This window comes from Neofelis nebulosa, chromosome 2 (genome assembly GCF_028018385.1).
Source record: "Neofelis nebulosa isolate mNeoNeb1 chromosome 2, mNeoNeb1.pri, whole genome shotgun sequence".
NCBI classification, from domain to species: Eukaryota; Metazoa; Chordata; class Mammalia; order Carnivora; family Felidae; genus Neofelis; species Neofelis nebulosa.
The window spans coordinates 121,629,286-121,653,350 of NC_080783.1; the positions used below are offsets into that span (position 1 = coordinate 121,629,286).

At 39.7% G+C, this 24,065-nt stretch overlaps 1 protein-coding gene across 2 annotated transcripts in view; it reads right to left on the reverse strand.

The window, feature by feature from the left end:
- The window catches only part of MAN1A2 (mannosidase alpha class 1A member 2), a 178,268-nt gene extending 156,933 nt beyond the window's left edge, over positions 1-21,335 (reverse strand). The window contains exon 1 of one of the 2 annotated variants that reach the window (XM_058716066.1): positions 20,822-21,335. In XM_058716066.1, the coding sequence (XP_058572049.1) occupies positions 20,822-21,123 (302 nt within the window). In that variant the 5' untranslated portion in view covers positions 21,124-21,335. The remainder of the gene's footprint in view (positions 1-20,821) is intronic. The other variant, XM_058716065.1, reaches the window with a different exon arrangement.
- Between the last annotated feature and the right edge of the window lie 2,730 nt (positions 21,336-24,065).

Genomic DNA, 24,065 nt, shown 5'->3' on the forward strand with positions numbered 1-24,065 from the left:
TCGAATAACTGTGCTGTACACCTGAAACTAAACACCATGTGTGTCCACTACATTTCAATTAAAAAAAAAAAAATCAGCAAAAAAAACAGGAAGACAGAAATCATTGGTTCAAAACGTCACTATCAGTCATCTGTGAAGACACAAAAAGTTTACCCTAAGTGTTATTTTTTAGTACTTTTTTTAATGTCTTACTTATTTTTGAGGGGGGGGGGGAGGGCAGAGAGAGATGGGGACAGAGGATCCGAAGCAGGCTCTGTGCTGACAGCAGAGAGACTAATGCGGGGCTCAAACTCACGAACTGTGAGATCATGACCTGAGCTGAAGTCAGATGCTCAACTGACCCACCCAGGAGCCCCTCTAAGTGTTCTTTCTAAAAAGGTTTTGTGGGGCGCCTGGGTGGCTAAGTCAGTTAAGCCCCCAACTCCTGATTCCAGCTGAGGTCATGGTCTCAAGGTTTCTGAGATCAAGCCCTGAATCAGGTTCTGCACTGACAGCACAGAGCCTGCTTCGGATTCTCTCTTCCTCTCTCTGCTCCCCCCAAAATAAAACAAAAACAAAAACTTAAAATAGAATTTTTAAAATAAATAAAAATCACAAGTTTTTATTAAGTTATTCATTTTTTTCCTATGGAGCAAAACATTCACTATCCATTCAGGTTTTATTGCAGTCCCTGGTCCAAAGCCACTATTTTCACCAAAAGCATCTTTACCAAGTACCCCTACCTACACTGGAAACAGTAAGATTCAGGAACAAAAGCTGTAGCCATCCCTCTTTGTTCCAGGTCATTTCTCTAAGCTCTGCATTCCCATTTTCTAGTTTTGAACCTTCCTTCTCTTCTTGTTTCTCTAATTCTTGGCTGACATCCTCCTTCTCCACCTAGCCTCTCCAAACTGACAACTTGTTTCTGTGGTCTGCCTAAATTATTTGGACATTATGTCTTAGGATGAATGTGTCCCTAAAAATTCATAGACTGAATGTTCACATCACTAAAAACTCTAATGTTGAAACTAACTCCGAACACGATGGTATTTGGAAATGGGCCCTTTGGGACGTAATCAGGGTTAGACGGCATTGTAAGAGTAAAGGCCCTCATGATGGGATCAGTGGCCTTCTAAGAAGAGAAATCTTTTGCACGCACGCTCTCTCTCTCTCTCTCTCTCCCTCTCTTCCCCTCTATGGACCCCTCCTGTCCCACCCTAAGCACAGAAGAAAGGTCACATGAGGACACAGAAAGAAAGCAGCCACCTGCAAGCCAGGAAAAGAGACTTCCCCTGAAACCAAACACTGCTAGATCTTAACCTTAGAATGTCCAGCCTCTAAAACTGTGAGAAATAAGTCTCTGTTATTTAAGCCATCCACTCTCCGGTATTTTGTTATGGCAGCCCAAGTAGATATAGACAGCTCCCCATCCTCAGCTCCAAACCCTGCAGTCCACTAACTAATGATCGCACAAAAGGTCTTAATTTTCTTGAAGTCGCACTTACCTATGTTTTTCTTTTGTTGCCTGTGCTTTTGGTATCATATCCAAGAAATCACTGCCAAATCCAATGTCATGAAGCTTTTCCCGTAAGTTTTCTTCTAAGAGTTTTATAGTTTTAGCTCTTACATTAGGTCTTTGATCCATTTTGATTTATTTTTTATATAAGTGCTGAAGCCAGATTTTTTTTTTTTTGGCTTGAAAAAGGAATAAAGTCCTTTGAACTAAGGAAAAGTACCAAGAAACAAAGCAAGGAAGCAAGAAATAAAGTTCAAACTAGAGGGTGTATACAGTGAAGTAAATGAGATGGGTAGTAATTTGCAGCCCTTCATTAAGATAATCCATACAATTCAGTGTTTCTCAAATGCACTATGGGCATTTGGGGCAAGAATTCAAGTGTTTGTTGTGTGGACTACCAGGGCACTGTGCAGTGGTTAGGATTCTTGGTCCCCGTTCACTAACTGCCAATAATGCTACCCTTCCCATCAGTGTGACCAGCAAAAAAATGCCCCCATGTTTCCAAAAACCCTCTAAGGGGAGCAGTACTGGCCCCTGTTTTAAACCCCTGCACAGAAAATACTGAAAGGGTACAGTCTAGAAAGTCTATTTATATCTACGTTTCTAAACAGCACAAGTAAGAACTTCATCCTCAACTATAACACAAGTCACTATAGTAAAACTTACGGTTCTTTTCAATTTACTCTATGCTTAAGATGTCAATATGCAACCCCTTATCTAAATTAAGTGATTCACCAGTATATTGGAAGCAGAATCCCTTCTCTTCATATAAAAGCCAGAACGTTGAAGATAGTTTGTCTATCATCTAACAGCAAGACAAAAGCCCATGACCTACACTTAGGCAATCAGATTCTCTGGCTGGGACTACAGATCTGAAGTAACGGACATAAAAAAGCAAGGACTCAATTTTAAAAATAAGAACTCAGGAAGCAGAGGAATCCAAGGTCAAAAGGTAGCAAAGCCATAACCCGTGCTCAGTGACCAGCAGCACTGACAGTGGTACACTGACTGCTTCTTCGCCCTCACTATGGTTCTGCATACCCAGCTTCCTTTAATGCCTATTTTCTAAACCTCATTCTCCAGCCTTTATGTCAATTCTGAAAGCCAACCAATATCCTTCTAATTAATATCTTTTTTGACATGCATTACACCTGGTTTCTACTGTTTGTATCCAAAATTCCTCTCCTGCAATATTTTTAATGCAAACGGAACAGGTATTCTGGGACTATGACCTAAGCTCATGCCTTCGACTCACTCTCAAATGTTGCTACGGCAATTCTAACCAGCATAGAATGAAATATTCTGACGCACCAACACCACTGAAAAACAGACGAGTCCCACCTAATGCTTTAAACTCCAAGTTATTCTGAATATGGCATAAATGAGAACAAGGCGAAAAGCAAGAAGGCAGTCAACCAATGCAGAATTTCTATTTACTATTACTCACTGATATAGAAATTACTTTCAGGAATGTGGGAAGAGACCTGAGACCTGGCACTAACCTACACAGCCTGCTCTCCTGCAAAGCTATTCACGTGCCTGAGTTGAGAGCTGCTCTAACTTCCAGCAAAGGCTGAGAGGGCCTGCCTCAGTCACTCCTGCGAAGAGGTCCTCCTGATCACCTGCCCAATCTAAAAGCATCACCTGACGGAGACTACTAGGCTCTCCGGAGAAAAGGCCCCACCCAACAGGGATCCACTTTGCCTCAGGTGAGCTGCTGGCCATTCAACTCCAATTCTACAAAAAGAGGCCCCTCATAGACTGTTTCAGTGACTGCTCATCTGGATCTGATTAAAGTCCATACACTAGGGGCGCCTGGGTGGCGCAGTCGGTTAAGCGGCCGACTTCAGCCAGGTCACGATCTCGCGGTCCGTGAGTTCGAGCCCCGCGTCAGGCTCTGGGCTGATGGCTCGGAGCCTGGAGCCTGTTTCCAATTCTGTGGCTCCCTCTCTCTCTGCCCCTCCCCCGTTCATGCTCTGTCTCTCTCTGTCCCAAAAATAAATTAAAAATGTAAAAAAAAAAAAAAAAAAAAGTCCATACACTAAAAACAGGGAAGCCAGATAACACCAGTGAGTAAACCTAAATCTTAAATTCTAAATCTACTCTTCTATACTCTGCCTCATGATCCTGGGGCTTAGACTCTGCAAATTATCTCTCAACTGGTCTCCTATTAGGTTCAACCAACAGGAGTACAAAAAGAGACTGGAAAGCAGAAGGATGAGATCTTGATAACCTAATTCTAAAATACTTATGGAAATCAATTCATCAGCAAGATGTAGCAATTATAAACATATATGTAACACTTATAAACACCAAACAGCAGAACCCCATAACATATGAAGCAAGCATTGATAGGACTGAAGAAAGTAAAAGGCAATTTTACAATTGTTGGAGATTTCCATACTCCACTTTCAACAACAGCTAGAACATCTAGAGGAGAGTTGAACAACACTATAAAACCACTAGACCTAACACACATATATAAAACACTACCCAACAACAACAAAATGTGCATTCTTCTCAAGTGCACATGGAACATTCTCCTAAGTAAACCATACGTTAGACCACAAAATAATTCTCAATAAATGTAAAGAGATTAAATCATACAAAGTATTTTCGCTGACCATAATGAAGTTAGAAATCAGTAACAGAAGGAAAATGACAATTCAAAAATATGTGGAAATTAAACAACACACTCTGAAACAATCAACTGGTCAAAAAAGAAATCACACGGCAAGTTAGAAAATAGGAGACAAATGAAAACAAAAATACAACATACCAAAGTTATGGGATACAAAAAAAGCAGTCCTCAGAGAAAAATTAACAGCAATAAAATGCCTACACTTAAAAGAAGATTTCAAAGTAAAAATGTAACTTTACAACTTAAAAACTAGGAAAAAAGCACACTAAACACAAAGCTAGCAGAAAAAAAAAATCAATAAAGATTAGAGATAAATAAAATAGAAAATAGAAAAACAAAGAGAATCAATAAAATCCAGTTAGTTCTTTGAAAACAGACGGACAAATCTGACAATCCCTTCGCCAAATGACAAAAAAGCATAGATGATGTAAGTAACTAAAATCCGAAATAAAAATGAAAACATTACTGCTGGCCTTACAGAAATAAAAAAGATTAAAAGACAGTACTATAAACAAGTGTACACCACCAGATCAGAAAACCTGGATGAGCTGGACACATTCCTAGAAACACCAAACTGCAAAAAGTGACTCAAGCAGAAACAAAATCGAAATAGACCTGGAACAGGTAAGGAGCTTGAATCAGGAATCAAATACCTCCCAACAAAGAAATGCCCAGGACCAGATGGCTTCAGAAGTGAATTCCACCATGTTTAAAGAATTAACACCAGGGGCGCCTGGATGGCTCAGTCGGTTAAGCGTCCGACTTTGGCTCAGGTCATGATCTCACGGTCTGTGAGTTCGAGCCCCGGGTCGGGCTCTGTGCTGACAGCTCAGAGCCTGGAGCCTGCTTCAGATTCTGTGTCTCCCTCTCTCTCTGACCCTCCCCCATTCGTGCTCTGTCTCAAAAATAAATAAACATTAAAAAAAAATTTTTTAAAAGAAAGAATTAACACCAATCCTCCTTAAACTCTTTCAAAAAATAGAGGCAAGAACACTTCTTAACTTGTTCCATTAAGCTAGCGTTACTCTGTTTATCAAAGCCAGACAAAGACACCACAAGAAAACTACAGATCAACACCCTTTATAAATATAAATGCAAATAACCTCTACAAAAGACTAGCAAACTAATCCCAACACATATTGAAATGGCTATATAAACCATGAGCAAGTAGACTTTATCCAGAAATGCAAAGATGGTTCAACATAAGAAAAATCACAAAATGGGGGCACCTGGGTGGCTCAGTCAGTTGAGCGTCCAACTTCAGCTCAGGTCATGATCTCGCGGTCTGTGAGTTAGAGCCCCGCTTCGGGCTCTGTGCTGACAGCTCAGAGCCTGGAGCCTGCTTCTGATTCTGTGTCTCTTTCTCTCTCTGCCCCTCCCCCACTCATGCTCTGTCTCTCTCTGTCTCAGAAATAAACATTAAAAAAATTTTTTTTAATAAAAAAAGAAAATCACAAAAGGTAATATACCACATTAATGGAACAAAAGGAATAAAATACATAAGCATCTCAACTGATACAGAAAAAGCATTTGACAAAACCCAACACCCTTTCCTGATAAACATACAGCAAACTAGGAATATGAAGAAACTTCCTCAACATGATAGATAAAGGGCACTTATGAAAACTTCACGGTTATTATCATACTCAACGGGTGAAAGACTAAAAGCTTTCCCAAGATCAAGAATAAGGCAAAGATGCCCACTTTCACCACTGCTCATCAACACTAAACTGTTAAGTTCTAGCCAGAGCAATCAGGCAAGAAAAAAGAAATTAAAGGCATCCAAATTGGAAAGGAAGAAGTAAAACTATCTCTATTCACAGATGACATATACACAGAAAATTTCAAAGAATCCACAAAATGACTACTATAGATAATAAATGAATTCAGTAAAATTGAGACAAGCTCAACACACAAAAGTCAGTTATGTTTCTATATATCACAAAGGAAAAACCCAAGAGGAAATTAAGAAAACAATTCCACTCATAATAGCACACAAAAGAATACCTAGGAATAAATTTAACTAAGGAGCTGAAATACTTGTGCACTGAAAACTACACATATTGCTGAAAGAAAATGAAGAAGATATAAACAATGGAAAGATGTATCACAGTCATGGACTGGAAGACTTACTATTGTTAAAATGAGCAATCTACAGATTCAACAAAATCCCTATCAAAACTACAAGAGCTGTTTTTGCAGAAACTGAAAAGCTGATCCTCAAATTCATAAGGAATTACAAGTGGTCCAACAATCATCAAAACAATTCTGAAAAAGAATAACAACATTGGAGCATTCACATTCCTAATTTCAAAACTTGCTACAAAGTTCAGTAATCAAATCAGTATGGTACTGGCATAAGGACAAACATATATAGATGAAAGGAATAGAACAGTGTACAGAAATAGACTCCTACTAGTACAGCCAAATGATCTTTAAAAAAGAGGCCAATAAAACAGTCTCTTCAGCAAATGGTGCAAGGATAACTGAAGAACCACATACAAAATAATGAAGTTGGACCCCTTTCTCACACCATACACAAAAATTCAAAATGAATCCACAACCTAAATATAAAAGTTAAAATGGGGGCACCTGGGTGGCTCAGTCAGTTAAGCACCCAACTCTTGATTTTGGCTCAGGTCATGATCTCACTGTTTGTGAAATCAAGCCCCATATCGGGCTCTGTGCTGACAGTACACAGCCTGCTTGGGATTCTCTCTCTCTCCCTCTCTCCCTCAAAATAAATAAATAAACTTTTTTAAAAAAGTTATAATCATAAAAGTCTTAAGAAAACAAGAATAGATCTTCATGACCTTGGTTTGATAATGGATTCTTAAATATGACATGAAAAGCATCAAGCAACAACAAAAACTGAGCTTCATGAAAATTAAAAACTATTTACATGAAAGAACGGGTTTGTTTTTGTTTTTGTTTTTTTTAATTTTTTTTTTTTAAAGTTTATTTATTTTTGAGACAGAGAGAGACAGAGCATGAACGGGGGAGGGTCAGAGAGAGAGGGAGACTCAGAATCTGAAACAGGTTCAAGGCTCTGAGCGGTCAGCACAGAGCCCAATGCGGGGCTCGAACTCACAGACCGCAAGATCATGACCTGAGCCGAAGTCAGACGCTTAACCGACTAAGCCACCCAGGCGCCCCTGAAAGGACGTTTTTAAGTGAAAGATAATCTACACAAAGGGCAAAAATATTTACAAACCATCAATCTGATAAGGGTCTAGTATCCAAAAGATACAAAGATGTCTTACCACTCAGTAACAAAAAAGACAAACCACCCAATTTTTTTAAATTTAAAGACCAAGGACTTGGGTGGACATTCCTCTAAAAAGATATACAAATGGTCAAAAAGCACATGAAAAGATGTTCAGTATCAGTAGTCATTAGGGAAATGCAAATGAAAACTACAATGAGATACCACTTTACACACTAGGATGGACAGAATTTTTTTTAAATGTTGGCATATGTGTGGAGAAATTGGAACCTGCAGACACTGCTAATGGTAATGTAAAATGATTCAGCTGCCATGGAAAACAGTTTGGCAGTTCCTCAAAATGTGAAACATATAATTACCATATGACCCAGAAACTCCACTCCTTGGGATATACCCAAGAGAATTAAAAACAGGTACTCAAATGCATGTACACACATGTTCACAGCTGTCCTATTCACAATAGCCAAAGGGTGGGAACAATCCAAATGTCCATCACCAGGTAACCGCATATACAAATCACCTATAAAAACAATGGAGTATCACTTAGCCATAAAAAGGAATGAAGCTAAAATGTGGATTAGTCTCAAGAACATCATGCTACACGAAGAAGCCAGACACAAGGGGTCTTATATATAGCATGACTGTGTTTATGTGAACCATATACCACATCGGTCGTAACATTTACCAGAAGAGATAAATCCTGGGGTACTTGAATGGCTCAGTCAGTTAAGCGGCTGACTCCTGATTTTGGCTCAGGTCCTGAGCCAACATGAGCCAGCACGTGCTCTCTCACTCTCTCTCAAAATAAATAAATCAACTCAAAAAAAAAAAAAGATAAATCCTTAGAGACAGAAAGCAGACTGGTAATCTGCTAGGGGCTGGTGGAGAGGACAGAGTGAGGAGTAACTGCTTAATGGATATGGAGCTTCCTTTTGGGGTACGAAAATGTTTTGGAATTAGAGGTGGTGATTGCACAACACTGTGCATGTATTAAATGCCAGCAAATTGTTCACTTTTAAGATGATTAATTTTACATTATGCAAAGTTTACCTTGCTTGAAGAAATACATACTTACAGAAGAGTTTAGATTCAACTCAAGGTAAAACCCACCTCATAATCAGGGTGCCAGTATGTCAGGTTCTGGTAAGAACGCTCTTCCAGGTTGCTGACTGCCAACTCCTCACATGGTGGAATGAGCAAAAGACAAAGCAAGCTCTCTCCTATCTTTTCATAAGGGCACTAATCCCGTTCAGGAGGGTTTCACTCTCATAACCTAATTACCTCCCAAAGGCCCCACCCTCCTCATACCATCACACTGAGAATCAGGATTTCAACATGCGAATTTTGGGAGGACACAAACATTCGGCCCATAGCATTATCTGATATCAAGGCTTACATAATGCCACATTCATTTCTATACTTCTTAAAACAGCAAGCCATGCTAATGCAAAAGAAATATGCAAAAGGACACAGAGAAGCCAGAAACAAACCTATGAAAATATGAAAAATAGCTTTATAGAAGAAATGACATTACAAATCTATGGGAAAGGACAGATTCTTCAATAAGTAGCAGAGGGAAAATCGGACACCTGTATGGAAAAATCTAAACTCAATCCCCACCTCATCATTCATACACAAAAGTCAAAACCATGTAGGTTAAATCCCTAGATGTAAAAAACGAAACTTTAAAACTGCCAGAACTGAAAATATAGGTCACTATAACTTCAGGGTATAAAAGTATTCCCTAAGCAAAATTCAAAAGGCAATACCATAAAGAAAAATGTTAACAATTTCAATTACATTAAAATTTTCCACTTCTGTAAAATCAAAGACACCATCAACAAAGTATAAAACTAAGGCATCCATTACAAGAAGATATGTATAAGGCATATAACTAACAAAGAATTCACTCAGAATGTATAATTCATACAAAGAAAAAGGAAAAAAACCCAAAAGAAAAATTGGCAAAAAAAAACGTAAACCAGCAACTTAAAGCTAGGAAATCCAGCCAACAACATTATAAAAAAAAAAAAAAAAACAGTTCTACCTTACTAGTAATTGGAAATAAAAACTAAAATTGGCATCATATTGGTAAAGATTTTTTAAAATCTAACAATACCATCATTTACGAAGATGCAGGTAGGAGTTTAAATTGGTACACTCACTTTTGAGACAATTTAACAAAACAATTTTGAGTCAATGATATACCAACTTTACAACTCAGTTCTATTACTAAATTTCTACCTTGGAGAAAAAAATATGTGCCCAAGAACACATGTACAAGAAGGTTTCTGCAGCAATAGTATGAAATTGACCAAAGAATCTATCAACAGGGGAATATACAAACAATTTGAGGTTTACTCATAAAATGGACTAAGTAAATAAAATAATTGAGCCACAGCCCAATTAGAAACATACATAAATTGTTAAAAGAATGACGAGCAAAAAGAAAACTTGCAGAATGATATACACTGTGTTTAAGAACATGCAAAACTATATTATAATTATATATTTATACTTATAGAGATAGTTTATATCAATATATATGCTGTAGAAGTATAAAACCACGTACTTAAGACAATGTCAAACTCAGGCTAGAGGTTTGCCTCAAGAAGGGTAATTTTCAGCTAAAAAAGGAAAATGTTAACATTTTAAATAGCACCTACAGTGACAGTAATATTATGTTAAGACTTTTATTTATGCTTATAACTCTTTAAAAAACAACATTACAGAGAACTTATACCAGATATCAAAACATACTATTATAAAACTATGAAATTAGAACAGTGTGGTGCTTTCGGGAATAACCAGAAAGATCCATAGGGGGTTAAAAAAAGGGGAAAAAAAAAAAACTATGCACATACTGGGACCTATTACCATTTATGTAAGTAATCCCCTGTTGACAGACGTTTAAATCATTTAAAAATGTCATGTTATAGCTTCAAGGGATATTCTTGGAACATCTTTTTTTTTTAATATGAAATTTATTGTCAAATTGGTTTCCACACAACACCCAGTGCTCATCCCAACAGGTGCTCTCCTCAATGAATGGATAAAGAAATTGTGGTTTACATACACATTGGAACATCTATTTGTGCAGTGATGTGAAGATTTCCCAAGAATAAGTTCTCAGAAGAAGTACTGAACCAAAGATATGCACTTTAAATTAGCTAATACTATCAAGTTTTTCCTCACAAAAATTCTATTAATTTAGACTTACAAACAGTGCAAGTGCAAGAAGGACCAGCCACTCAATGTTCAAGGTTATTACCAATCTTTTAAAGTAGAGGGAAAAATCCAGGTCATGAAAAGATAAATGTTTATTAATGGCATCACTCATTAAGAGAAAAATTATTCACATTTATTATTACATGCATTACAGATACATACCCACAAATATGTCCTTGTATCTGATGCCACCTTACTGCCAAGTAATTTAAAAGGTCATGTATGGCACACAGAACTTTACAAATAAAATATATATAGTTATATAGACAGTTTTAGACACCTAAATATACGCAATTGTGCCACATCTCAATTGGTTGGCATATTTTTTTCAGATGCCAGTGCCTAGTTCTTGACTGAAAAAAAGCTATAGACCACTGCACCTTATTTCCAGATAACACAGTCCATATTCCAGAAATGGATAAATTAATGACATAAATTCACTAGGAAAAAACAAAGGGGAGGAAAGAGAAGACGGTAACTTATCTGACCTCTCAAAAAAAATGCCAATGACCTAAATGCATGCGCCAGAGGCTCACCTAGGTGAAAAGGTATCGATAATATATACTCTAAGAATGATGCTAAGATTTGAATCTAAGACTTAAATTTCTGAGTAGTGTCCAAAGTCAAAATTAATCTTCCATAATCCCCAATACTTAGTATAATGCTTAGCACATAATAAATACTCAAAAACCCTTGCTGAATAAATGAATGTGACCAGTGTTTTTTTAACAGTAACCTCATTATCACTAAGGAGAGGCCAAGAGATCTGCATAGGTAATAAAGGTTGATTTTATAAATATGTAACTGTCAAAAATGCAAAAGGAAAAACAATATACACATTGTTCTTTGTAGTCTCCAGATCACTTCATATCCTTTTGTTTCTTTAACTCTTTATATAACTTGTCCCTAAAGTTCTTGTTTAGATATGGGAAATAAAAGAGAATGGACACTTTCAAAGGCATCTCTCAGTATTAATGTTAGAAAATCAAGGAAAATTTTCCATCAAGGGTAATAAGAGCCTTCACAGGTCTGAGGCCTGACTTACTCAGGGACGCTTGTTTTCCACAGCATCTATCCTGAAGACTTAGATACCAAATTAAGAGATGGGATTGTTAACTGGGCTCAAAAATGACACCTGGAAATACTTCTGTAAATATATCTATTACCTTCATTCAGGCCAGCATATAAAATGTTAAAAAAAAAAAAAGTTCAATAAATACTTTTCAAACATAAGAGAATCAAGAATGTATAAAATAGCATTTCATTCATTTACACTTTTAAATTGGTACAAATTTCATTATAGAATATATAAATGAATTATAGTCACATATAAAATGATTTTTAACCTTAATTTTTATATATAAAAATGACACTGCTAATTCCTATTTAGAACACATTTTGTTTTCATAGTCTTTGTGATATCTTAAATTACTGCACATTCTTCAGTTCCCTACTTCATGAAATTATTAGCATTTCGTATGTATGAGCTGGAAGCAATCTAAAGATTCAATCAATTCCCTTATTTCATAAATAGGCACAGGGAAATTAAACAGCTTATGTAAATACATTCTAACAACTAAGGACGATGCTGAAACTAGAGCTCCTATCTCTTAACACTGAGCCGAAGGGGTTTTTGTTTGTTTTATGTTTGTTTATTTTTGAGAGAGAGAACAAATGGGGTAGAGGCAGAGAGAGAGGGACAGAGGACCCAAAGCCAGCTCTGTGCTGGCTCGAATTCACACATCATGAGATCATGACCTGAGCCGAAGTCAGACACAACCAACTGAGCCACCCAGCACGCCAAGCCCAATGTTCTTTTAAATATACAATGATGCCTTTCTCCTGGACTACAAAAATTCCAAGATAAATCACTGAAATCAATAACCTTTAAAGGAGATTTTTCTTATAATAAATCCTAAAACCTAATCTGTAAATTCTTCACTACAGCCATGTTCTATAAGGAAAACATGTTCCAGCAAAGTTCAATGGCAATCAAAATAAACTTTTCTGGGGTGCCTGGGTGGCTCAGTGGGTTAAGCGTCCAACTTCAGCTCAGGTCGTGATCTCATGGCTCATGATTTTGAGCCCCACGTCAGGCTCTGTGCTGAAAGCTCAGAGCCTGGAGCCTGCTTTGAATTCTGGGTCTCCCTCTCTCTGCCCCTCCCCTGCTCACACTCTGTCTCTCTCTCTCTGGTGCTCTCGCTCTCTCTCAAAAATAAACATTTAAAAAAATTTTCTTTTAATAAATAAACTTTTCTCAAAGAATGTGCACAGTTAATGGAAAATAAAAATAGTAAATGATTATTCTGGCCAATGAATGTGTAGTGTTAACCCAAACCATAATCTAAAATTTTTTAGCATTTTCAAACAGTAGTAAACAAAACATTTGCCCAGCTAATCAATTCATGTTTACCATGTACTACCGATTTTGAAAACAGTAGTCCCCCTTCTCTGTGGGGGATAAGTTCCAAGACCCCTAAAGGATGCCTGAAACCACAGATAGTAACAAACCCTATATATACCTTTTTTCCTATACATACCTATGATAAAGTTTAATTTATAAATTAGGCACAGTAAAAGATTAACAACAATAACTCATAACAAACTAGAATAACAATATATTGTAATAAAAAGTTATATGAATGTGGTCACCCTCTCTGTCTCAAAATACCTTACTGTAGCACACTCACACTTCTTATGATGATGATGTATGATGATAAGATACTTGTGTGATGAGATGAGGTGACCTAGTGTTAGGCTGCTACTGACCTTACACGTCAGAAGGAGAATCATCTGCCCCCAGACCACGGTTGACTGCAGATAACTGAACAGAGGACAGAGAAACCACAGATTGGGGGGGGGGGGGGGGGGGTGGAGTGGGGGGAACATGTTTAGTTTCTGACGTGCCAACTTTCAGCATGATCCAATTTTATAATATCTATATTTGTAAAAATTAGGTTAGTAATACCTAACTTAACAGGTCTGATGTGAAAACTAAAGGTTAAACATGTGAAAACACTGCCACAGGCTCTCCATTGTTTTCCTCCTTTTTTCCTAAAGAAGGAGAAATTCAGGAGCGCCTGAGTGGCTCAGTCGGTTAAGCGTCTGACTTCAGCTCAGGTCACGATCTCGCGGTCCGTGAGTTCGAGCCCCGCATCGGGCTCTGGGCTGATGGCTCAGAGCCTGGAGCCTGCTTCAGATTCTGTGTCTCCCTCTCTCTCTGCCCCTCCCCCGTTCATGCTCTGTCTCTCTCTGTCTCAAAAATAAATAAACGCTAAAAAAAAAAAATTTTTTTAAAAAAAGGAGAAATTCAATTTGAGGGCATGCAAAATACCTTAGGTACGTTGATAGGAATAAGTATGTTGTAGATAGGGTCTACAGGAATTCTTCCCTAATTTTTTAAATTATTTTTTATAAAGGGCCTTTATTAAAGACTATATGCTTCTCACTTTAAGATATCATTCCTCCTACTTTTGCTTCTTACTTTTCAATTCTTCCTGGTGTTTTGTTTATACCTTCTCTTGGGGGAATTTGTCACCTTACCATGAAACATCATTTATTCAATAGGTATATACTTTTATTAAGGACCAAGTGTACTTCAAGCATTGGAGATATAAAGATAAATAAAAGACAGTCATTTGCCCTCAAGGAGCCCATGCTCTTTTAGGAGAGACCGAGAAGTAAGCAAATGACTGTAAATATGCAATCACAGACATACGTGAGAAAGATAAAGTACACGGGAAAAACACTACCTACAGGCAGGGGAGGTAAGGGAATAAACCCATAAGTGGATTTGGGCAATCTCAGCTGTGATGATTAGTTAATATTAACAAGAACCCTGTAGATCAGAAAACACTATCAGGAAATAAGATTAAATGCAAATCCCTGAAAGTAACTGAAGCACAGATTTACAACAAGCGATGCTGATAAAAAATAAAATCGAATTTTAAACTACATGTTCTAGAGGCTACATGTAACATACATAAGACAATGTTAATAATCTGGAAGGAATATTCTTAGATTATGTTGGATCCTTTAAAATAAGAAAATCCAAGAAATATTAACAAGAGTAAATAAACATTTCATAGCCCTAGAACACTTTTTATAAAACCCAAGAGAAATTTTGGAAAGGCTACCATAGCTTTAAAAAAAAAAATAAACTAATACTTGAACAAATCTGATTTCCTTAAAACATTTAACTTCAACCAATAAATACCGTTAACACATTAACATTCAACTTGTGGAGCACTGTACAGTAGGTCATCTCCTGGAATTTCCAACACTCACTGACCAACATGAAAATCAGCATTTATACCTTGGCATTCTGCATTTTAACCAAACCATACTGATATTTTATTCATTTTGGAGAAAAATGAAAAATATACTAACATATTCAGTGATTTTGTAATGCTGAACTAATAAAAGCAAGGTCACTGTCATTTGGCTTAGGATCAGAGTTAGACTTTAAGTAATATACAAAATGTCATCTGATGAGCAGCCCCAAAACGCAGCCTCTTCCAAATCACTATCAATACCTATGAAAGATGCAGAAAATGACAAAACCTCAGATTACCAAAGAAATAAGAGCCATCATATCAGAATTTGGAAGAATTCTTTGCTAACTTATAACCACACTTGGACTGTCCAGAATCAAGCCTCACCTCATGCAACAAAAAATGACCAAACTACTACCCTACCCCAATTGTAACTAATCTCAGAGACCAAGGGTCTGTCCCAATGGAAAAATGGGACAGAGTCCTCCACACAGTCAGAGCACTCACTGTTGAACTGGTCTTTCCCCACAGTCTCTTCCCAATTCTTACCTTATTATCTAACTAGTTAGTTAGAGAGCAACTCCTAGAGATGGGAGAAGTGCATGGGAAATAGAATGAAAAACTGATTTCTAGGTGGTAAGGGACAAGACAACAAAAACCTCAGTAGCTGTCCATGCAGCCAACTTACTCTCATTTCAGGAATTACATAAAAATGTTCTCTAGCACCAAAACAGTGAGAGGACTAAAGATGCTAGTATCACCGCAGAATAGAGGAAATTACACTGAGAGCTGCACAGATCAACTTGTCCTCCAACTACCCAGGTGAAAAGGGTATTCACTCAATAAAAATAGACATACACACACACACATATACATACACACACAAATACACATATACATATACACACACACACACAATAAAGGCATCTATATCAGACTGTTGGTAAATATCAAGTATATACAGACGTTCCTTTAAACAGACTCTGATTAAAGGGAAGTGGTAAAAAGAACCACCAGCCAAAGGGGGTAAATACATTACAAGGGAAAGTCCAGCAGACTTAAATGATGTAACCTCCCCCAAACACGAGCAGAATGCCCTAAGAACAGGATAAGGGGGGAAAGGCATGGAAGAGGGATGAAATAAGGAAGGATATTAAAATTAAAATGACAATAGTGAGATTTTAAATCTCTACTCATGCAATAAAAAGCAAAACTGAATCAAGCAAAAAATACAAATCATGACATGAAAATCTTAAGAAACTCTCACTAAAGCACACTGCAATCTGGACTAGATACATTTCAAGTTCAAAAACAACATGCCATTAGTGACTACCACATTGGCCAGCACAGGGTCAATAGTGATTATGTCTAGTAAAATGTCTCACAGCTAGTTAGTAAAACCAAGATGCAACTTTAGGTCCCTTTAACTCCAAAGCCTGTTTGTTCTTTCTGTTTGAGGAAACTATCAGAAGTTAACATACCTTCAAGTATTCAATTCATACTAACAAAATCCTGACTAGAGGATGAAACACACTGGCAATTCAAATAAATATTTAAAAAACAAAACAAAACCACAAATCCCATTTATACAATGCCATTATATAAAATGTCAGTTTCAAAAATGAAGGTAATAAGTAAAATTTTAATTAGATAGGTCTATTATGTACACAAATTATGAACATGATACTTTATGTATATCCAGTGTATATTTATAACAACATTCATGTTGTGTTATAACTGACCCCTGTTTTAGTTACCTTGAAATCACAGATGTTAAAACTATCAGCAACATCAAACTATGCGTTTTACATTATTATCATCTGAAAACTATGGACTGTTTGTGAACCACTTAATAGAAGGGAACATACAGGTTTTTCCATGAAAATGCTTTATCTTAAATTCTTATATAACATCAATCATATAAATTATTCATTCCACATAGTATATACGTCTTAGTAATCCATAGCCATGTCACCCAGAAACTGGGAGTTATCCTGGACTGCCTCCTCCTCCTCCTCCCTTAGCCCCCATATTCAATTGACAATCAACTTCTGTGAAACTTAACACTTCAACATCTTTTGAACCAACCACTTTTCTCCACGAATTTCTCTCCTCCACTATCACCAGTGTGGTCTAAGCCAATCTCCTCTGTGACCTAGGCTCTCCTAATTTTACATTTCTTCCTCCTCCTCTCCAATCCAGTGTTTACACTGCAATCATAGTGATTATTTAAATTTTTAAAAAATGATTATGGCATTGCCCTGCTTTCATGAAAACCCTTTACTGGTTTCCCTCAGTACTCAAGATAAAGACCAAAATATTTAACTGCAGACTCTCCAGGAGCCTGCCCAGGGATTCTGATCTGAATCTGAAAATTGCCATCTGAAAATATCATAGCCTCTAATTTTTTCAAGAGAAATCAGAAATCTAGACTTTCGTGGGAAATCTCCTGATATGTGAAAGCTGGCAACTAACCCATGCTTTTTGAACAACAAGAAGGCCAAATCTGACCTCTCATGTAGTCTTCACCTAGCCGCCCCACACCAGCCATACTGAACATTTCTCAGGTCCTCAATGGTGCCAGGCTTTTTTCTTAGGGTTCTCACACATGTTGTATCCTTTGCTTTGACCACTTTTTCCCACATCTCTAGTTCACTTAGCAATCTACTAGTTCTAAGTCTCTGAGCCAGTCACTGCTTCCTCAATGAAGCCTTCCCTGTTGGCACTGCCTGTCCCACGACCCCACTCCACAGGGATAAATCGCACCATTATGTACTCTGACAGCACTGAGTACAACTTCATAACATTCCTCATACTTCAACAATAAATTTACTTATTTAATGCCCATCATCCTCCTAGATGGGAAGCTCCATTAAAACAGGGCCTGACACACAGTAGACATGCAATACACATTTGTCACTAACTACTTTGGTTATAAAATGTTCCTCTGGGGCGCCTGGGTGGCTCAGCTGGTTGAGCGTCGGACTTCGGCTCAAGTCGTGAGTTCGAGCCCCACGTTGGGCTCTGTGCTGACAGCTCAGAGCCTGGAGCCTGCTTTGGATTCTGTGTCTCCCTCTCTGACCTTCCCCCATTCATGCTCTGTCTCTCTCTGTCTCAAAAATAAATAAACATTGAAAAAAAAAATTTTTTTTAAATGTTCCTTTAGACAACAACAAGATTCTGGTATGCTTTTAAAATATTAATCTGTACCTAACTTTTCAGAAACATGTATGGTATTTAAAGTGGCCTCAAAATTAAAGTAATTCAATTAAAACAATAATTATTGATAATAATTCCTAATATTTATTGACCACTTACTGAATACTAAGAACTATTTTGAGTACTTTGTATGTTACTATCTCATTCAATATAACAATCTGTAAAGTAAATGCCGTCATCCAGAGGAAGCAATTTAGGCACAGAGTATGAAAATTTACTCAAGATCATACATCTAAATCAGTGACAAACTAGGGTATGAATCTATGTAGTCAAGACTCAGAACTTAAGCACCTAACTACAATACTAAGCTAACTCATTAATAAAGAAAAGTCAATGCAACAAGTACCCCTTAAATACTGTGAATAAGAAATAATGGCCATGATTTATTTTCCATTACTTATCCATTAAAGTAAGGTTCTTCATCCCTCTACCCTGCACCCTTCTACACATACACAAAATTAAGATAAATTATCAACTTGTACTTTTCAAATTAAGAAAGATGTTTTTTTGACCCACACCCAAAATACGTATGATTTTAGCACCAACTAACTCTGTTAAAATACCATCTTTCTGCATGATTTTTATAAAGATAATATGTCTGCATTAGCTTGATGTTTTATGTCTCACATTTTAAACTTATTTGAATGATCTCTGCTTTGAAATGGATTTCATTGCTCAAATTAGAAATTGGTAGACTGTGCTTTAAGATATGGTAAGCAACAATCAATGACATACAAAACAAAGATAAAAACAAACTGATATAAGCACAGAAATATGTATAGAGGTAATACAGGGATCCCTCTTCACCCGAACCCTCACTATGTGAATTCATGGTTTCCTAAATTCAGGAACTAAATAGACTGGAGTAAACTCTCACAAGTATCATTTGCTACCTGGACTCTTACTATCCAAAACTCAGGATCTGGCTCACCCACCATCCCTTACTATGAGAACTCAATAACCAACCCTCTAATTCCAAACTCAGGAACCCAAGAATTTGGGATAGCAATACACAAGCATATGCATTCACAGGTCCTATTAATTTAAGAATTTTTGTTTGAGAGGTTTAAGTAGGCTTTTTAAAACATGAATAAGATGGACATATCTATTCTCATTCAAATCTTAAATTTTAACTCTACTTAACTGAGAATCTTTCTATGTGAATATTTCTAAACTAGGATGTTGCCATATACTGTATATATTTTAACCTTTAGACCACACTTAAAATGTGAAGAAAACTGCTCAGTATGTGACGGATTACTATAATTATAGAGTTAAACAATGTTTATGCGTGGTTGTCAAAAAAAAATCTGAAGCCAGTCTTAACACCCTTTATTTTCAAATATTTATCAGAGCTTCTATAAAAATCATGGGAACTAAGGTTTCTCCAGGAAAATAGTAGTTTCAGTGCTAATTTTTCAGCAACATATTTCACAGATCACATCAGATTTTCTCGAAGTCGCAAAGGGCAAAGGGCAAAATAGAAGGAACTGATGCAAAAGAGTACAGAAGATGAAAATGATGGCAAAAAGTCCAAATTTAGTTACAGAATAATGGCATGAAACAGTTTTAGAAGTAACTACTCCATAAGGTTCAGCCAAAAGTCAAAGAATCAGGAAGAAAATAATGAATTAACAAGATTGAGAATAAGGAAAAACCAGCTGTCATTACAACACTACATTATCCCAAGTATTTAACTTAGGCTCACATTTGAACCTCAGCTTTTCCAAAAACCTCCTACTTAATAAAAAGTTAAAACTAATGTCAGTTGAAAACAGAATTCAAACACATAGTTTTTTTCACACACTGAAAAATTATTTTAAGAAACAGGGAAAAGAGGAAATTTAACAGTTAAAAAAAAAAATGTAGGTTTGAGAAAAATAAACTACTTTCCCGAACTCTTCTTCTGACACAAATTGCATAAATGATTTAAAGAGACAGTCACTAGAGCTCCCATTTTACCCCAATTTGGCTATAATCACCGAGCGCTCCCCTCAATTTGGTGATCTGAAAGAATGTGATCCCTTTAACCAAATAAACTGCAATAGTTCCTTGACACACTCCATCTCACACATTATAAAAAATAAATTAAAATATATAACCAAATCTTGTTACAAAACACAAAGTGAAATGACTGTAAGATTCAATATTTTTAACGTAACTAATTCCATACGGAGCACCAAAACAGGTCCCTGAAAATAACAGAAATCAGTATATTTCTGTAGGTTAAGACATCACAGGTATATTCTGCCCATAGTTTGCCTTCCTAAAAAGCTAAGATTCACTACTAAGCTTTAACTACAAGCCAGAGAATAAGAGCCCTCTGGGAGAGAACAAACTCACAGAAGCGGTCAGGATTCAATGGGTCTATTTCACAGGATGGCACTAAGACTGAATGCAACACATTCTTAATAAATGAAGGCGCAGCATAGGTCATCATTTCTTTAGATTAAATTTTCATACCTCCATTCCCAAACGTTCATATGAGGCACTACATCTCTGAGCACAAACGTTTCTCCTCTATAAAACAAAGGAGCTGGAGAACTAGGCTCTAGGAGCCCTTCCCGTCTATGGTTCCATTCTATCAGTTCTGAAATAACTACAACTCTAACGACTCGAGGAAAATTACATTTTACTGCAACAACAACAACAACGAAAAATTTTAAGACCGGTCTGATGCAATAAACCATACCTTGCTCTGCCAAATGTTAATATCAGAACTTCTGAAATAAACAAACCTGTGTCTATGTTCATCAGGTCCATGGATCAGGAAGACTCCAGGGTTTTTGGCCCCTTTGCTGGCATCTACATGGGGAATTAACACATCTTCCAAACCCAGATCAAAGCGTTTGTGTTTTGAAGAGTCTGGAAGGAAGAAGAATGCCCCAAAACACAGGGTGATGAAGGCACTTAGAATAAGGAGGAGGATAAACTTCTCAGAAAGTCTCAAGGTAGCCCTGTGATGCGGAAAGGAAGGCGGCCCCAGGTTCAGAGGTGGTATCCTTCGTCCAGATAAAGGGAGCAGGGCCGGGGTAGTCATCGTTTACGCTCTCGGGCAGAATATTTTATAAAGTTATCATCTTATATCAAATGTACAATACATTGAACAGTCTTCAAAATCTTGGCAAAAATGGGGAAACTCAATTTTGCTCCTCTTAAAGGACTGTTGTGCTTTTTAATAGGGCACCTCTTTCACGCTCGTCCAATTACATTCAAAAACGTGTGTGGCCCCCACACGATCACTAGTTTGTGTCCTGTGATATTTTCTCTGCCATTTGGCTTTCAGTACCTCCTCGGGTTATCACAAGTCTCCTCTTCATTCCTAACGGCGGACGAGGCAAGCAACGCTGCAGAAAGGATGCAAGGTGGGGTCTTCCATTCCTGCACCCCAGTGAGATGCTCCAATGTGGTCTGCCGCCCCAAACGGGAGCCTGACCAGATCCGAGGAGTTGCAGAAGGTTCACTTAACCACCCCTGATGCTTCGATTTCAGAATCTCTTCACCTCGGTGGTGGAAAAATAAGGGGCTCCTCGGAAGTCTGCCAACGGGGAAGGAGGTCTCCCGCCTCGCCGGGAAGGCGAAGCAGCGGCGCCGGGCGAAGTCGCAGGGAGGGGGTCTCGCACGCCCGCGCCTCCCGACGCCGCCCCCAGGCTCCCGGCTCCGGGGAGAGCTCCGACGCTGCCCCCTCGACGGCCGGCACGAAGGGCATTCGCGCCCCCAAAAGCCTGCGCCCTCGCAGCCGCCGCCGCCGCTGTTGCTAGCGCACGGGTCTGGCGGGGAGCGGAACTTCCTCCTCGGGCGGCCACTGAGAAGCCCCGGCGTGTGCGGGGGGAGGGGAGGCGCGGCGGCCGCCCCCGCCCGGCTCCGCCTCCCGCTCGCCGCCGCCGCCGCCGCCGCCGAAGTTAACCCCGGCGCCTGCTCCCCGGACGAGGCCGCCGATGACCCCGCCGCGCCCCGCCGCGGTGACCGGGCCCCCGCGGCTCTGCGGCGTGGGAAGAAGCCGAGCCTCGGCCCCTCGGTCCGAGAGCCAGGGGCAGGCGCCTGCTCATTCCTCGCTCGGCGCTGGGGAGGCGGCGGCCCCGGGCGCGCGGGAACGGCCGCGCCTCGGGCGGGCAGAGGTCGGCCCCGTCTCCGTCCTCGCCGGCCGCCGTGGGGGCCTCCTCGGCGCCGCCTCCGGTCGCTCGCAGCGGCGGCGGCTGCGGGAGAGGCGGCGCGTCCACGCGGTGCGGGGCTGCGGCCCGGTCCTCGGCCCCTGCCTCTGAGGCCCGGAGAGCGCAGACAGCAGGAGGCCGACACCCGTTGGGCACACGCCTGCGAGGGACCCGGCGTGCGGGGGATCGGATGGCGCGGGCCGGCCTGCCGCCCCGACTCGCGAGTGGGCGTCCCCGGGCGCCGGAGTGTGAGGTGCGCGCGCACGCTCCCGGCCCCGCCCCGCCCGGCCCGCTCTCTGGCCTCGCGCCGCTGCGGGTTCCAGCGCCTGCCCGCCGCCCGCCGCCCGCCGCCCGCGCGCCCCCCCGGAAGCGTCCTGCAGCCGTCGTCTGGGCGCGCGGTGGGCGAGGGTCGCCGGCTGCGCCTCGCTGCCAAGTTCGCCGCTGCCAGGCGCTTTGCCATCGCCGGTTGGTGGCCCAGACCCGGCTTTGGGGAGCGGGAGGAGGGCTCAGGTCGCGAAGGTTTCGCCTCATTTAAGGCTTACCAGAATTAACGGGCTCTGGCGTTTAATCTTGCTTCGCGGGGAGTCTTGTGGTATAGACCGTCCGTACCTAGGGCTCAACGGCCGGCTCTCAAACTTCTTCCATGCAGCCCATGTACACACTGCTGGGCACCCTAGGTTCGCTCATCAATACTGAGCTCGGGCCGTGTGCCTGGCTCCGTGTTAAGAATGGCGACGTTGCCCATTCCTCAGGGCTTCCATTCTGAGGAACGTGTGACCCCAGCCCGTATGACCCCATATGACCTCAGTCCCCTCGGGGTTCAATTTCAGCAATACATTGTTCTCCCGTGATCTCTTCACACTCCTGAGCACCTCCACTCCCATTTAAAAAAAAGGGGGGGGGGCGCCTGGTTGGTTCAGTCGGTTAAGCGTCCGACTTCGGCTCAGGTCATGATCTCACGGTCCGTCGGTTCGAGACCCGCGTCGGGCTCTGTGCTGACAGTGCAGAGCCTGGAGCCTGTTTCAGATTCTGTGTCTCCCTCTCTCTCTCTCTGACCCTCCCCCACTCATGCTCTTTCTCTCTCTGTCTCAAAAATAAACGTTAAAAAAAAAAAAAAAAAAAGGCAAGTATGAACGAGGAGGTGCTAAGACCCAAAAGGGCGATATTTAAATCCAGGCCTAAAAGCAATGCCTTCATCCGTAGCGTTGAGAAGAACCATGTTGTGATTAAATACAAAAAAAATAAATAAATAAATTATACTATGTATACTGTCGCTTGCAACTTACTTTCACGTTGAGTTTTATTCTATTAAAATAAGTTGTCATTCTTTCTGGGCACATCCTCACTGGTAGCTGGGGATTAGAGAGGAGGCCCTTAAATGGCAGGGGAGAAAAGGACAGTCTTCGCTCAAAAATCAAGCAAAAGAATCCTCATGTTCATTGGCACAAGTCAAAGTACATTCCAGTCTGCACTATTTTCAGAAGCCCTGCATATCTAACTACCTACAATATGACAAAAGAAGTCATTGTCACTTGCCATGCTTCACTGTATCAAAGAGATAAAAATGTTAAGGCCCCCACCCCCCCTCACGATTTCACCGAGTCAGGCTGGGTAGTGAAGTGTGCTGAATCCAAAGTGAGGTCTGTGTTGGGACACTTGTGAAGAGTAGGTTTAAGAAAGGCCCTACAATGTTATGAATAAGTTTCTAAAGCTGAGCCTGTCTGGAAGCCAAAGGAGAAGAAACATGAGTTTCCTACTGATGAGGTCATTCTTTTCCATGAAAAGATGAGGGGAAATAAATATTGAGCTGTGAATGACATAGCAAGTTATG